At 41.6% G+C, this 14,135-nt stretch overlaps 1 protein-coding gene across 1 annotated transcript in view; it reads left to right on the top strand.

Annotated features, from left to right (window-relative positions):
• LOC117742668 (actin-binding LIM protein 3-like) overlaps positions 1 to 14,135 on the top strand; it is a 37,874-nt gene that overhangs the window by 22,953 nt on the left and 786 nt on the right. Inside the window, exons 8-22 of the mRNA XM_034550235.1 lie at positions 588 to 646; positions 1,163 to 1,243; positions 1,816 to 1,971; positions 2,132 to 2,161; positions 2,874 to 2,985; positions 3,259 to 3,363; positions 4,839 to 4,889; positions 6,891 to 7,025; positions 7,138 to 7,202; positions 7,541 to 7,682; positions 11,090 to 11,119; positions 12,367 to 12,425; positions 12,719 to 12,785; positions 12,943 to 12,950; positions 13,961 to 14,041. Coding sequence (XP_034406126.1) covers positions 588 to 646; positions 1,163 to 1,243; positions 1,816 to 1,971; positions 2,132 to 2,161; positions 2,874 to 2,985; positions 3,259 to 3,363; positions 4,839 to 4,889; positions 6,891 to 7,025; positions 7,138 to 7,202; positions 7,541 to 7,682; positions 11,090 to 11,119; positions 12,367 to 12,425; positions 12,719 to 12,785; positions 12,943 to 12,950; positions 13,961 to 14,041 — 1,181 coding nt within the window. The remainder of the gene's footprint in view (positions 1 to 587; positions 647 to 1,162; positions 1,244 to 1,815; positions 1,972 to 2,131; positions 2,162 to 2,873; positions 2,986 to 3,258; positions 3,364 to 4,838; positions 4,890 to 6,890; positions 7,026 to 7,137; positions 7,203 to 7,540; positions 7,683 to 11,089; positions 11,120 to 12,366; positions 12,426 to 12,718; positions 12,786 to 12,942; positions 12,951 to 13,960; positions 14,042 to 14,135) is intronic.

Here is a 14,135-nt window from a genome sequence, read left to right on the forward strand (position 1 = left end):
TAATACTTTGTCCTCTGTCCAAAAGTGTTGGAAAAAATATAATTTTGACTTGATGATGCAAAAAGAAAAGTTCCCCAAAGCTATTACAATTATCCTTGAAGGGGCATGAATGTGTATCCCCAATTTTATTGCAATCCATATTGTTGAGACATTTCACTCAAAACCAGAACATGTAGAAGTCATGGAGGAAAGGTCAGCGGATCACCAAAGTTAGTAGGATTCATCGTCTGAGGACCATGAATGTCTGAACAGAATGTCACGGCAGTCCATGAAATAGTTGTTGAGATGTTACTGACCGACAGAACCATCACTTAAACCACTCTGCTGAGCATGGCTAAACTCTCTCTCTCTCTCTCTCTCTGTCTTCCTCGATGGTTATTTGTGTGTGGAGACAGGAAGACTTGCATCCTCTGTCCTCAGACCAGACAAACTGCCTCCACAGCCTCATGCACTGCCTCCTATGTGCTGTTTGATGCACTTGAGAGAGGCTGATCTGATCTTCATAGGATCCCATAAAACTGTACGGCCGCTGCTCACACACACTAAACAAAATAAACTGAGCTAAAATGGTCTGTGTTTGTGTGCAGGTTCAGAGGTTTGGCACCCCATGTGTAAAGAAGCAGCTCGGCTGGAGAGAAAGCTGAGGGTGAGCAATACTCAAAATACCCACAACCCCCTGCCATTTCTCTCTATTTCAGTTTCTGCCCTCTCTTTGTTTCTCTCTGGGTCTGAAATGTCTCATTCTTGGTCAATTTCATGGTTCAAGTTTCTTTGCATTATAAGAAACAAACTAAGACCAGGCTCTCCAGATGAATGCAATATTGATTTTTATTTGGCTTTTTGTGCTTCATCTGTACTACATTCAGTCTTATCCTTATCCAAAGAGATTAACAGTCATCTGCTTCCTTTGTTATTCTCTACACATAGAGAAGGATACGCAAAACTCAACTTGTGTGTGTATGTGTGTGTGTGCAGGATTTTATATGGGAAAGACTCACCTGACAGCAAATACTCTTAGATAGGTGTAATGTTGTTGTTGTTGTTGTTGTTGTTGTTGTTGTTGTTGTTGTATATCTTTACAAAATGTAGTGAAACCGGCTGTGTTTGAGCTAACTCTACTTTGACCTCAGGCTTGCTCTGACTCTTACATCTGTCCTACCAGCTGAGACGCACTTCTGAGACGGCGTCCATTTCTCCTCCAGGCTCCTCTCCTCTCCTCGGCTCCCCTCACCGGCTCATCTGTGTAAGTTGCCATGGTTATGCTAACACAGCTATGGTGACGCCCTCAGCTGTCACATCTTTCAATCAAAATATAACCGACAGTGACAGACGCACAAAGAGTCCCTGGAAGCTCTTTCTGTCTCTAATCCATCTCTTTCTGGTGTGTTAGTCTGTCCCCCTGCTTCCCCCTATGTGCCTTAATACCAGGGTCTGCAGCACCTTCAAGCCTTCGTCATTTCAGAACCTTTTATTCATTTTGTATGACCTTCCTTGTGGGAGATTGGTCTTAAGCTGTTTTTAAATTGTCATTAAACATACCCTCAGGTATTTTGATGTAACCTTCCCACCCGGCAGTCTGTTTTATGTTTATGTGTATCTGTATGTATCTGTAAGTCTACCAATCTGTTTATGTTTATCATCACACCTCTCTGTATTTTCTGTTTGTCCATTTTGCTTCCCCTGCCTGTGTGTCTTTTTGTATGCACACAAGTTATTTTTATACAGTTTTATATTTGAGACTCTGTTTCCATTTCCTCTCTCTCTCTCTCTCTCTCTCTCTCTCTCTCTCTCTCTCTCTCTCTCGCTCTCTTCCAGTCTAAAGCTAATGTTTTGGACTATAAGCAGCTTGCAGCTCTGCCCAGGGTCAAAGCCATATATGACATCCAGAGGCCTGACATCATCCCTTATCAGGCCGACCATGCACACACACACCTCTCAGATGACACTCTGGAGCGATACAGCTGCGGACAGGTACACACACACACACACACACAGACACACACCACTCAATAATGAAAGTTACAGTTGGCTAGTCCGAGTTTTTTTCTGACAAACAATTAGATGACAGGAAATTGACCAATCATTTTTGTTGTCATAGGAATAAGAAATATATTTTTTTCTTCTCATCCAGTCATTGGGCTCCATATCACCATACTCACATGTAAGTACTCCATCCAACTATTGTATTCCAGAGGTTTTCTTATAGTAATAGCTGTACTTGGAATCAACGTAATTGGAGGCATATTAATGCCGATTTAGGAACGATAAAGACGGTAAAGTTGATTATCTGCAGCGGGGATCGGCATCAATGGACCAAACAAGATCCATGTTAAATACAGTTTTTTATTCACAGCACTATCTGTTGGAATCGTACAGTCACAGCGCGCCACCAACCCGCTTTTTAGCTCCACATAAACTCCCCATTAAACAGTTTTACACATTTCTGTTTTTGTGTAGGTTATAAATGTGATACAAAATCTTGAAGTGCTAACCAGCTAACAAGCTGCTCCAGCTTCATATATAGCAAACAGATATGAGGGTGGTATCACTCTTCTCGTCTAACTGTTGGCAAAAACGTGACTGAGCGTAAATGTCAATGTCAAACTATTCCTTTCAAGTATGGCTGCTTCGAAATTAAAGATCTTTTTAGAGTGTGTGTGTATGTGTGTTTGTGTGTGTGCGTGTGTGCGTGTGTGTATATGTACAGGAAGGGAACTTCTATAATATTAAACTGCTCTCAACATGATTAAAATTGTGTTTTGAAAGGATCCTTGTGTCGGCTCCTGTGCTGCATTTAGTAAACGAAGCACATTCTCTCAGGTGAACTCTCTCCGTCTCTCTCTCTCTCTCTCTCTCTCTCTCTCTGTTTCCAGGATCTCTTGGATGGTTTGGAGGGGAGAACGAGGCGTTCCACCAGCTCTGCTTTCACTGAGTCCCCTGCACACAGTCGCCACGGAGGCTCCCCACTGCATTATTATCTTCCCGGTAATGTGCCCACTCAAGAGACACACGTACCACACACACATGCACACAGAGAGTATGAGGTCCCTAACTGGAAATGCCGACTAGGTCTTTGAGTGGATGCAACAGGGAGTCGTGTCCCGTTCCAGCAGCACCCCTGACACAAAAAGACACACGCTCACATCCATGTACTTCTCCAGGTTGTCTGTCTTTCTGTGTGTCTGTCTGTGGGGGCGTGGGCCATTCTGTTGCTCATGCTTTGGTTTCCCTCACTGTGATTGGCTGCGCTGGCTGTAGGCAGTGAGAGTGGCAGGAGTTCACCCTATTACAGTCAGCCTGAGCCCAGGTGTACCACACCCACCACCACCACCTTCCAAGCCCCCAAGCATTTCCATGTACCAGGTAGGCCGTCATCCGTAACGCTGACTGACCTCTGACCTGTTTGCTAACCTGAAATTACCCACATCAGATCGTAACCGACCCCACCCTCCTGATATTTACTCATACTGAGAGCCCAGACTCATCATTAACCCCAGATCAGCTATTCTCCTAACACACATACAACCTCATTCCCAGTGAGCATTTAACCTGATCATGGTCATACAACATTTTTATCAACTTTATTATAAATGCTGAAGTTAGTTGTTGACAAAAAATATATTAAAAAATGATTTTGATAATCAATTAATCACCATTTTTCAAGCAAAGCTGCCACATTTGTTGCTTGCACTTGTTATTTTTGAGGAGAAAAATTGGGGTTGTTGGAAATTGTGGCTCGGTCTTTTCACTTTATATTTTATGAAGATTCATCAATAATTACAAATATTTGTGATATGATTTTCAATGCCCAAGAAATTTCCCACACCATCTCATCAAAATGAAACCATCCGTCCGTAGAAATCGCAGCAGTTATCCTTATTTCATTGTTCTCCCGTGTGGAGTCTGTCTGATTTGTCTTACTGAGAGCTCTATGAGCGCTTTAATGTAACTAACTAATGCCAGTTCATTTGATTTAAACACTTGAAGGCCAGTGAAGGCCTCTCTCCTCCCTGAATATTTTACTGTCTTTGTTGCTTCACTTTAAAAGCCCTTTACTTTTCACTGCAAGCTGTGCATTTGGTTTCCCTCCATCATTTCCTCTCCGTGCCTTTAGTCTATTTCTCACTGCATGTTCCCTCTATCCGGTTATTCCTCGCCAGCCCTTCAACATCACTCTCTTCATGCTTTTCAACGTGGAGCAAAATGTATTTGGTAGATGCTTTTATACAAAGTGCCTCACAGCATCACGAGTGCTTACAAATTTAGCATGGATAGCCCGTTGGGATTTGGACCATTAACTTTGGCAGATTTAGTGGCACACTGTGCAGAACTTAGTTCAAATGTTTTTTTTGTTTTTTTTTGTCATTGTAGTTGTTTAATTGCAGCTCCTGACACCAATTCTTTTTTTATTCACTATAATGTGTTATTGTATTGCTTTTCCAGTACTCGTAGCTGAGTGATTATACAGAATAATCCACCAACCAGAGCTAGAAGGTACTACATGCTCCTTTCATTTCTAGGTTTCTCCCTCTTTTCCTCTGCCTCTCCATCCAGTCCTCTATCCACCATTCAACTGCTCTCCTCCCTCTTCTTTATTCCTGTGCCATCTGCTGCTCTTTCCAGTAATAAGCCTGTGAATCTGTATTAATCAGCCTGGATGCACGGCAGTGTCGCCGCCATGGCAGTTTATCACCCATGCTGTCAGCTTTACGGTTAAGGGGACTGTAAATGTATCCAACTCATTTGGAGGGACGGGTTTAGTCAGGAAATCCACATTGCTCTATTTCCACTCTTCCCTTTGCTCTCCACACTCATCCTCATGTTGCTTTTGTTTTCAGCTTCTGATGAAACCAGCATCTACAGGAAACCCCCCATCTATAAAAGAAAAGGTCAGTTGATTCCTCACAATGTTGTGCTTTTTATAGCTTTTATTAGGCGATCTACCTGTTAGTCCGTTGCTTGTCAATGCCTTCTCAGTAAGAAAGATGCTTCCGTTTGTCTGACTTCAAGAATCTGTTGGAAAAAAGATACAACGAACATCTGGTGCTTCTTATGACATTCAGTTCTCCAAAGAGAAGTAGTCAGAGCAAGTGAATGCATTTGGTCTCCAAGCCTGATGCAGCCACCGTGTTTCTAATATTATGTCTGCTTTCAAGTTGTATACCGACCAGCAGATTGAACCCATTTGGTTTTGAATTTGGAAGTGAGGATTTGCTGCTTTTCTCTGTTTTATACAATTAAAAATGAAATATATCTGGATTTTATATGCTGGTGTTTAAATACAGTGTACTGAGGTTGTATGTAAAAGCGAATTAGTCAGCATTTATTGAAGGAAGGAGGTCACCTAACTGTAAGGTAAACTCCAACCAGCCTTTTCGACGGCTTGGATTCTGCTGCAACGAACACAGTGGGCCGCCTGCTCAGTATTAAGCATCGTAATCCTCGACCTTATGCACACTGGATGGCCTGGTATGCAGATTGTTTAAATTGGTTAAATAAGAGGCATGCATCAGAAATCTATGTCGGAAGAATTGAGATATCTTAAACAGGAGAGAAAAAGTTAGATTGTGGCATTCACCACACATCACGTCCCTCATTGTCTGAGGAATAACAACATGACGAACTAAACTCCAGTTGAGATGTTGGGTACTTGTAGCCACATTAGAGGCAAGATTACATATTCAATTGATGATTCCAAAGGGGAAGTAAAACAGAAGCAGCGCCAAATACTCTGAGTGTGTAGGTGATCCATCAGTGGTCAGATGGCGGCTCCAAAAGACATTCAGTTCCTCAGAAACACCTCTGGATGATTTATGCTGAGCTACAAAGTGCTGAAAAACCTGAGAAGGCAATCTGTGATCTGGGCTCTGTGGGGGAATTTGAATTTACTCCACAAATCTTTTATAGAGCAGTTTTCATATCAAGGCAAAGTTCCATAATCGGGTATTTATGCTGTATATTTAGTACCATGATTTATCGAGTAGCTCAAAAACAAACTTTTTAGAGCTACTAGAGGAGGAGTTGGGTTACATTACCAGACGCAAAACAACTGAGAAAGATGGCGAGAGTTTGTGAAAAGCAGCACTCACATGATTACAGAGGAACGGTGTGAAGTTATTCTTTTGTTTCCTTTTAATGCTTCTGTCATATCTGTTTTAGATGTAAACATATGAACAGGATTGTGGTGGAGGAGGCTGCCTCGGCCCTAGACATCTCTGCATGGCAACTGATCCTGAAACATTGATGAATGCATTTGTCTATGTTAAATAAAGTTTACAAATTTATAAATGACCTCAGAAAAGAACAAATAGGGGACAGATTGCTTCCTTGTTTTTGTCCAAAGACTAAAAGTCACATTCATGCGTACACAGCATCAATCAAAATATGACCTTTGTTATACGTCACCCATTTTCTTGCCACAAAATCCCTTCAACAATGTTCTCAAAGATATTGCGTCCTTTCATCCTCACGAGGAAATCAACACCCTTGACAACTTTGCTTGCTTACTAGAAGTTGTGCATTATATCGCATCTTCGCTGACCTCCTTTCCGTTCTCTGTTCCCTTGCTTTTGATGCCTTCTCCTCCTCCCTTCCTCCCCCCTCGTGAGCCCTCCCCTCCCTGTAAGTAAACGCGCTACTTTGTCCGTCTTGCTTCTCCCGCGCGCACACGCAAAAACACTCAAAATCCTCAGTGAATCATTTTTAGAGACCAACAGTAAACAAACAAACAAATCCATTTTTGTTTTATGGTTGACTTTTCCCTTCTCAGTGCCGTTTTATTTAAAAAATGTGAATCAGACTAGAAATGCTTCTAAGAAGGTTTTTTTGATCACAAATTGTGGAATTCTGCAATTTATCTCTCTCTCTTTCTCTTATCGTCTCTCCCTCAGACATGTCTGCTTCGCCAATAGCCAATAAGAGTAAGACCAATGAGAACCTCAATTCCAGTGACCTTTCCACCTCCAACTGTAACAGCATGTATCACCCAGACTCCAACTATTACCCTTACGCTGGCTCTCCAAAAGGTACTGCTCCCTCTCGTTCTGAAACACACACTTTGGCACAAACCCATGCTTAGAAACCTGTGTTTACACTTCCCATCCCTCTCTGCCTTTCGTTTCCTCAATCTCTCTCTAGTCTCCAGAGTGAGGAGGTTTTCGTCCGGAGGAGAGGAAGATGGATGGAATCACAATATAAACAAGGTAAGAAAAGAAGACAATCTCCTGCTTCTCCCTTTGTGGTGTGTTTGTTAATATTTAATGAGCTAGTTAATTAAATGCTTCTTTCCGACCTCACCAGCTGGACATAATACAGAAGTGTGCTCCTCTCTTCTCCTAGCATTTCATATTCATCCTTCTATCTGTCCAAACATATCAACCATCACTTTTCCTTGTCTCCTGCTTTGTTCCTTCACCATCTATCGACCATTGCATCCATCCCACTCAACTAACTTGTATTGCTCCTTCCATCTGTCCTTTTCCCCGCCTTCTTTTCTGGCCCCTTTATTTAACCCATCCATCCCTCCCTTCCTATCCCACAGGGAATTGGCAGGATGATCCTGAAGGAGGAGATGAAAGCGCGGTCAGCTTGTCACGACAATGACCAGTGGGGGAGTAGACGCAGTTCCCGCTGTAGCAGCAGGGAGGCGCTGAACAATCTGGGATACGGCTCCCTCAATGGCTGTAAGTCTGTGGTTGTGAGGGTGTGTCTTTTTTGTCATTTCATAAATCTGCCGATGTTACAACCCGGCTCAGAGACTGCAACATGGATGGGAGACCAGACGAGTTAAAAACGAGAGACATTTATTTAAAGAATAACACAACTTGTTAAACAAACTTAACAAATAAGATGTAGAGTCCACCACAGGAGAGCAGTCAGCCAATTAAGGGAGCCTCCTCTGTCTTCAGGTGATGCCTCTTTATAGCAGCCTCCAGGCTCAGGTGTGGCTCATCAGCTGATGAACAGCCTGAAAGACAAAACACAAAGCAAACAGATGTGAATTACGGATGTGAATTACATTTGTTTTTTATTTATTTGGTCACAAACTAAAGTACTTCCAAAGTTGACCATTTATCTATTGATGGCAGTAAATGAAAAGTAAAGGGATCACTAAAGTTATTACAAATAATGACATATAATATATATGTATAATATAATAACTGCAAGCTATTAAGCATTAGTTATATGAGTAAACACTTAATTCATCATTTACAAAGCATTATTCCCCACTTTATAAATGATGGATTGACCATTTGCAAATTAAGTATTATATAATGCTTCATAGCGTTCAGTTTTTATAAAGTGTTACCGAGCCGAAGGACCAGAGAGCGACTTCTCTCGGCCACTGCTGCCTCTAACATGACCAAATATTACAGACACAAACAAACATAAATGGTAACACTTATAATAACTGCACGCTATGAAGGATTATATAATACTTCATTTGCAAATGGTGAATCCATTTTTTATGAAGTGTGGAAGAACGCTTTATAAATGATGAATTAAGAGTTTACTCATACTTAACTAACGCTTCACATGGTGCAGTTATTATAAAGTGTTACCATAATTACATGTTCCATCAGGCGAGTCAGGTGATCACCAAATGTCAGCAGGCTTCATCCTCTGGGAATCATCTTGTCTTTACAACATTCAACATTCATACAGAAATTTCAGTTTGGACCAAAGTGGTGGGTCGACTGACGGACATTTCCTTCCATAAAGCAATGCTGCTAGCATGGCTCAAAACTCATAGCTCGGCTATGAAAAGTGGTTGTTATAAGCGTGATGTATCCATAATCTGTAAGCACTGACTTTGTCCCTTACGGTTGCATTAGGGTCAAGACTGCGGTTCACGGCTAAAATTAGGATCAGGTTTCAGTTAGTGTAATGATGATGATGATTCGGCTGCTGTGGTGAAGGTTAGAGGTTAGGAAATGAATATAGTCACCTTAACAGAAGGATGAATGTGTGTCTTATTGTGATGCTGAGCAAGCTGTAGTGGGGGGAGTTTCCAACTTCTGTAATAACTCTCCCATTGATCCCATTCCTCATTGCATTCAGCACAAGTAAGATCGAGACAAAGGTGGAGAGGCTGAGAGAAAGAAAGACAGAGAGTGTTTAGGTCAAATGGGAATAAAAGCGAGGGTGTTATAACAGGAGAGTGAATTAAATTCAAAAGAGAGAGGGAGTGAGGAGCTAAAGCCATTTGGAGCTGTTCAGAGAAGATGTATGACATGAAGCCAAGGGGTAAATCAGGGTCAGAGAGCGGTGGAGAGAGGGAAATTAGCTATGTGCACCGTGAGGTCCGACAGAGAGAGGTGTTGACAATGTGTGTGTTCATTGCTGCGTAACCACTGTGGGTTTATATATATCACCACATTTCAATTTGTCCTTTGGTTTATGATTAAAACCGGCTTTTTAAAATCACTATACTTTGTTTTAGTGCTAACCAGCAAATGTTTGCATGCTAACACGCTGAACTAGATAGTGAAGGCGGTAAACATTATACCTGCTAAACATTAGCATTTTAGCAAGTTAGCATGCTAAAGTTAGAATGTACTTCAAAGCTCCTCTGTGTTTAAGTACTGCCTCTTAGTCTTGTTACTTCAGCAATTACAATGGTGAAAAGATATTTTAAGAAATTATATTTTCTATTTTATGTTTAATATTATAGCACCTGGTTTGGGAATAAATAATCTCAAACTGCAGCACAGTCCATTCAAATTACAAAATTCACTGGGTGGATGTAATGGTGTAACAAACTGGAACCCAAAAGCACGACTCTGAGACAGGGGTAACAAAGATGATCGTTTTTACTGGGTACAGGCAGGGTCAGAACCGGGAGATCAGTCCGTGAGGCAAACAGGTCCAAAAAGGGGCAGGCAGAGAATCGAAGGTCAGGGCAGGCAGATCAGGAATAGAGACTTGTCACGGATCGAAGACCAGGGACCCAAGCACAATGGACGAAACGGAGGTAGTAAGAAATAGTCCTTTACTGAACAGAATATGACCAATACACACTGGAGAACTTGGTCTCAAAACACAAGACAATCTGGCAGAGGACAAGTGCAAGTGAGGGAACCTAAGTAGTGATTGACTAACGAGGGAATGGGTTGCAGGTGAGATGGGCGTGAGAACCAGGTGAAGGGAATGAAGGATGATCAGGTGTGAATGACCGGGTCTGAAATGACAAGAGAGTTAATAGACAAACCGATAAAGAAAACAACTATTAACAGAAAGAAGGTGTGGAGCTGAACTGTTACAAGACTAAAGTAACGCTGGCGAGCTTGGCATGGAAACACAAAACAATCTGGCAGAGGACAAGTACAAGTGAGGGGATCAAAATACTGACAGACTTATGAAGTGATGGGCTGCAGGTGAGATGGGCGTGAGAACCAGGTGAAGGGAATGAAGGATGATCAGGTGTGAATGTCCCGCTCTGAAATGACATGAAAGTTAATTAAACCAGCAAACAGAATGAAAACAACTAACATGACGGGGAATTCGTGACAGTGGGTGCATTTTTAACACGAATGGCTCAATGCTGCATGGCTGTGCCCATGCTGCTTCATATTTTATAAGATGTGTAGGTCATGATGGAGATTTGTCTGCATGTCGACGCTGTCCGGGGCATATCTTCACACAGCTGATGTTTTATAGATGTCCCAGAACAGCTGGCCTTCTTTATTTCCCCTGAAATGAACCCTCTCATTTCAGTTTACTGTTTGTCCTCATACTTTTACTATCAGACAGGTTTATGAGCTCCACTTAAACCAGTCTTACATAATCACACAGACACAAATATATGCATGTATCCATGTCCACACACACACATGATGGGTTTCTAACATACAGTTGGTATAGGTTATCTAAACTTCCAGTTACAGTGGTCAGGAAACCGCAGATGATGCTCATTTGGCACACATCATGTCCCAAAGATCACAGCACTTCTTTGAGATGAATACTGAGTTTTTGGGATAAGATACAATACTTCAGTTGCAAGAGATTTTGTATTTCCAAGGCGTATTGTGATTGTATTGTAATTTACTGTCCCGTGTGTTTTCTCCCTCTGCTGTCACTCCGTCCTCAGCTCCCAGGTCCATCTGCAGTGCAGACAGCGGTGAGTGGTTCATCAGGACCCCCCTAACACTCTCTGGTATCGCTATTGCATGGATTTTAACCCAATAACAACCCTACTTGGCTTCCAAATTTGCTGTTGAACATCATGCATGCACACTTACATATAAGGACACAAGCATGCCATTAGAATAGAATAACAGATACATGTGCAAATGGCACCAACACCATAAAAGAGATGATTTCAATGGCAGCAGAGATTATCGGTCACCACTATATATGATGAATGATCAATTGATGAATGGGATACTCAGGGCACACTTTGATGAAACAACCATACTTAGACACACCCAATGACTAATCTATGAGACTCATTTCTTAGTTGAGAAAGAGAGAGTTGTCGATGAGAAAACCCATTATAGTTCAGCGTCTCACTCCTGCTGTACAGTAGCTCTACACACCAGCCAGCATTCTACTGTATCACGGTGTTTTGTCCAAGCTCTTTGACATCACTGTGTAATTTAATTTCCTCCAACAACAGAGTGAACAGGAAAGAGAGCGAGAGAGGAAGAGAAAATGGGCAAAGCAAGAAAGCAAAAGAGAGGGAGGGCGGGGAAGAGAAAAGCAAAAGACTGGCAGATTAGTGAGAGACCGAAGAAGAACTTGAGGGGATCCGTGTGACTCCACTGCCCTCTGCTGCTTCAGCTGAAGACGTGCAGCACACGTCGAAGGGCCAGCCAATGGATGCTGGTGGTTACCAATGGTTACAAGAGAGGCGTGGCCAGGCTTTAAGATATAACTTTGATGTGACGGTGGGGTGTTCATATTGAAATGTAAAATTATGATGGGAAGCAGCAATGTGCATATGCTTGTGAATATGAAGGTAGATGTACTGCAGTTTTTATTTGTATTTTATAAAGTTGTATTTAACCAGAGGATGAAACGGCACATATTAATGACTGAAATGTCAATCTGTGTGTGATCAGAGTCACATTTCTTCATCAGGAGTCTGTCAGGTGGGTGTTGGAGAGGCAGTGGGAGCCTTGAGGTTTACGAATCAGCTACAGTATTTTTTTCATTCAATTCTTGTACCAAATGGGATAAACGGTTTCCCCAGTGTAACGTTCTCAGAAACTGTATGACAAAGATGTTAGAAACCCTTTTCTAATCCTTCACCAGCTGTCAGTATGAAGAGATTCTGTACTCCTGTTCATAAATTCAGTGTGTTTGTATCATTTTGCATAATTCCTGTGTTTGTTTGTGGTGATGTGTTTATACTTGTTCCTGCAGACTCATACATTGCCAAGTCGTCCTCGTTGCCAGGCTACCGCAGGAATGGACTAAACAGGGTAAGCGACCACGCTCACTCCTTGTGTGTGTGCGTGTGTGTGTGGGTGTGTGTGTGTGTGTGTGTGTGTGATAGTGAGAGTATGACAGGTGTGGCCACTGACTAAGCTGTAGCAAAGTCCTTCAGTAACTAACAACTTGATATTATTATTATGATATTACTCGGTGTGATACATTAAGGGCTTTTTAGACAATATGTTATGATTTCTCTCTACTTTGCTCGATCTTTTCTCTCCATTTTGATGATCAAATGCATCTTCTCACTGTTTTGTAAACTGTTCTTGTGACCTGGCAGCCTGGGAGCGCTGGTGCAGATTATTACCAGTGCGACAGCAGTAATGCAGTTAACTGGCAGATCAGAGGTAAGACTATTGTACATTCTTGTATTTTCTCCTGGTTCACCTCCCCTCCGGATGTACAATGTTCAGAGTGTATACAATGATGGAAAGAGGTGACAATAGATGCAAAAGTGAACATGAATGATAACGGATTTTCTCTTCTGCTTTCTTTCTTCTTCAGAATACAAGGTGAGACTGAGCAAACTGTTACTGAGTGAAAGGTCCGGATCAATGGATAATAGATAAGGATGATGTGTTGTCTGTTCAAAGTTCATATTGAATTCATCTGACTCAATAACACCAACTTGACTCAGTGAAAGTTTGTGAAGTTGACTGACTCAAATATTGAAAGATATTTACAGTTCTTTAAAAACTAGAAACTTTACCAGCTTCAGTGGAAGCGGGTAGTAATAGTTGCACTCATATTCTCCTTATTCTCCCTTCTACAATAATAATCACATCAAAGAGAGATCAGAAAGTTATTCATGAGAATAAAGGATTTATGTTGCACTCCTTAACATTGTTTTTATGAAAATTCTGCAACTATTTCTCCCTTAAGAGTGATGGGGAAGGGTTTCAAGAAAGCTCAAACAACTCAATAAGAGTTCAACTTTCTTTCTTAAACAACTAGAAAATAGATTCAAACATTCAAAGAGAGAAACTTTGTCAAACATCATTAGGTGCATTTCTCGTCATGTGTGTGAAGGATTGGAAAGAGTTACTAGCAAATCTCAAATCCACTCTCTTTTTGAAATCATATCACTTTAATGTGGAAACTGTGAAAACATAAACAATGATTTGTTCTCTGAACCGATCCCAGCTGACATTGGGCGAAGGCAGGGTTGCCAGTTTATGGCACATATAGAGACAGACGATCATTCACGCCATTCAGAGTCTGAGAGTGACAGCAGAATGGTTACGGTGCAAGGCCAAATATGACACAAAATAATTAAGTTTACTATTATTTTTTTAGTTTCTGCATTTGATTAATATTGTAAAAATCTACCCTTAGAATTACATCATTAGTGAAAGTCCCTTGGCGGAGCATCTGAATGCAGTCAGATTCACAGTTTCTGTGAAGTGTGTGTGCCTTTTAGTGCAAGAAGTTAAATAAAAGTTGTTCCCTGTGTGCATGTGTGCACGCTCGTGCGTGTGTGTGTGTGTGTGTGTGCATGCATGTGTGTGTGTGTGCGTGTTAGATCTACCCATATGAAGCCATAATAGTGTCAGTCAGAGGGCAGCAGCATCTACCGAGTGATGTGGACCGAGCCAGACTGGAGGTAAACTCTATTACAAAATCTACTTCAATAACTGTCTTATAAACACACACTGACCGACCTTACCATCCATTGATACATTTCTGAAACATATAGG

The sequence above is a fragment of the Cyclopterus lumpus genome, chromosome 14 (genome assembly GCF_009769545.1).
Source record: "Cyclopterus lumpus isolate fCycLum1 chromosome 14, fCycLum1.pri, whole genome shotgun sequence".
Classification (NCBI taxonomy): domain Eukaryota; kingdom Metazoa; phylum Chordata; class Actinopteri; order Perciformes; family Cyclopteridae; genus Cyclopterus; species Cyclopterus lumpus.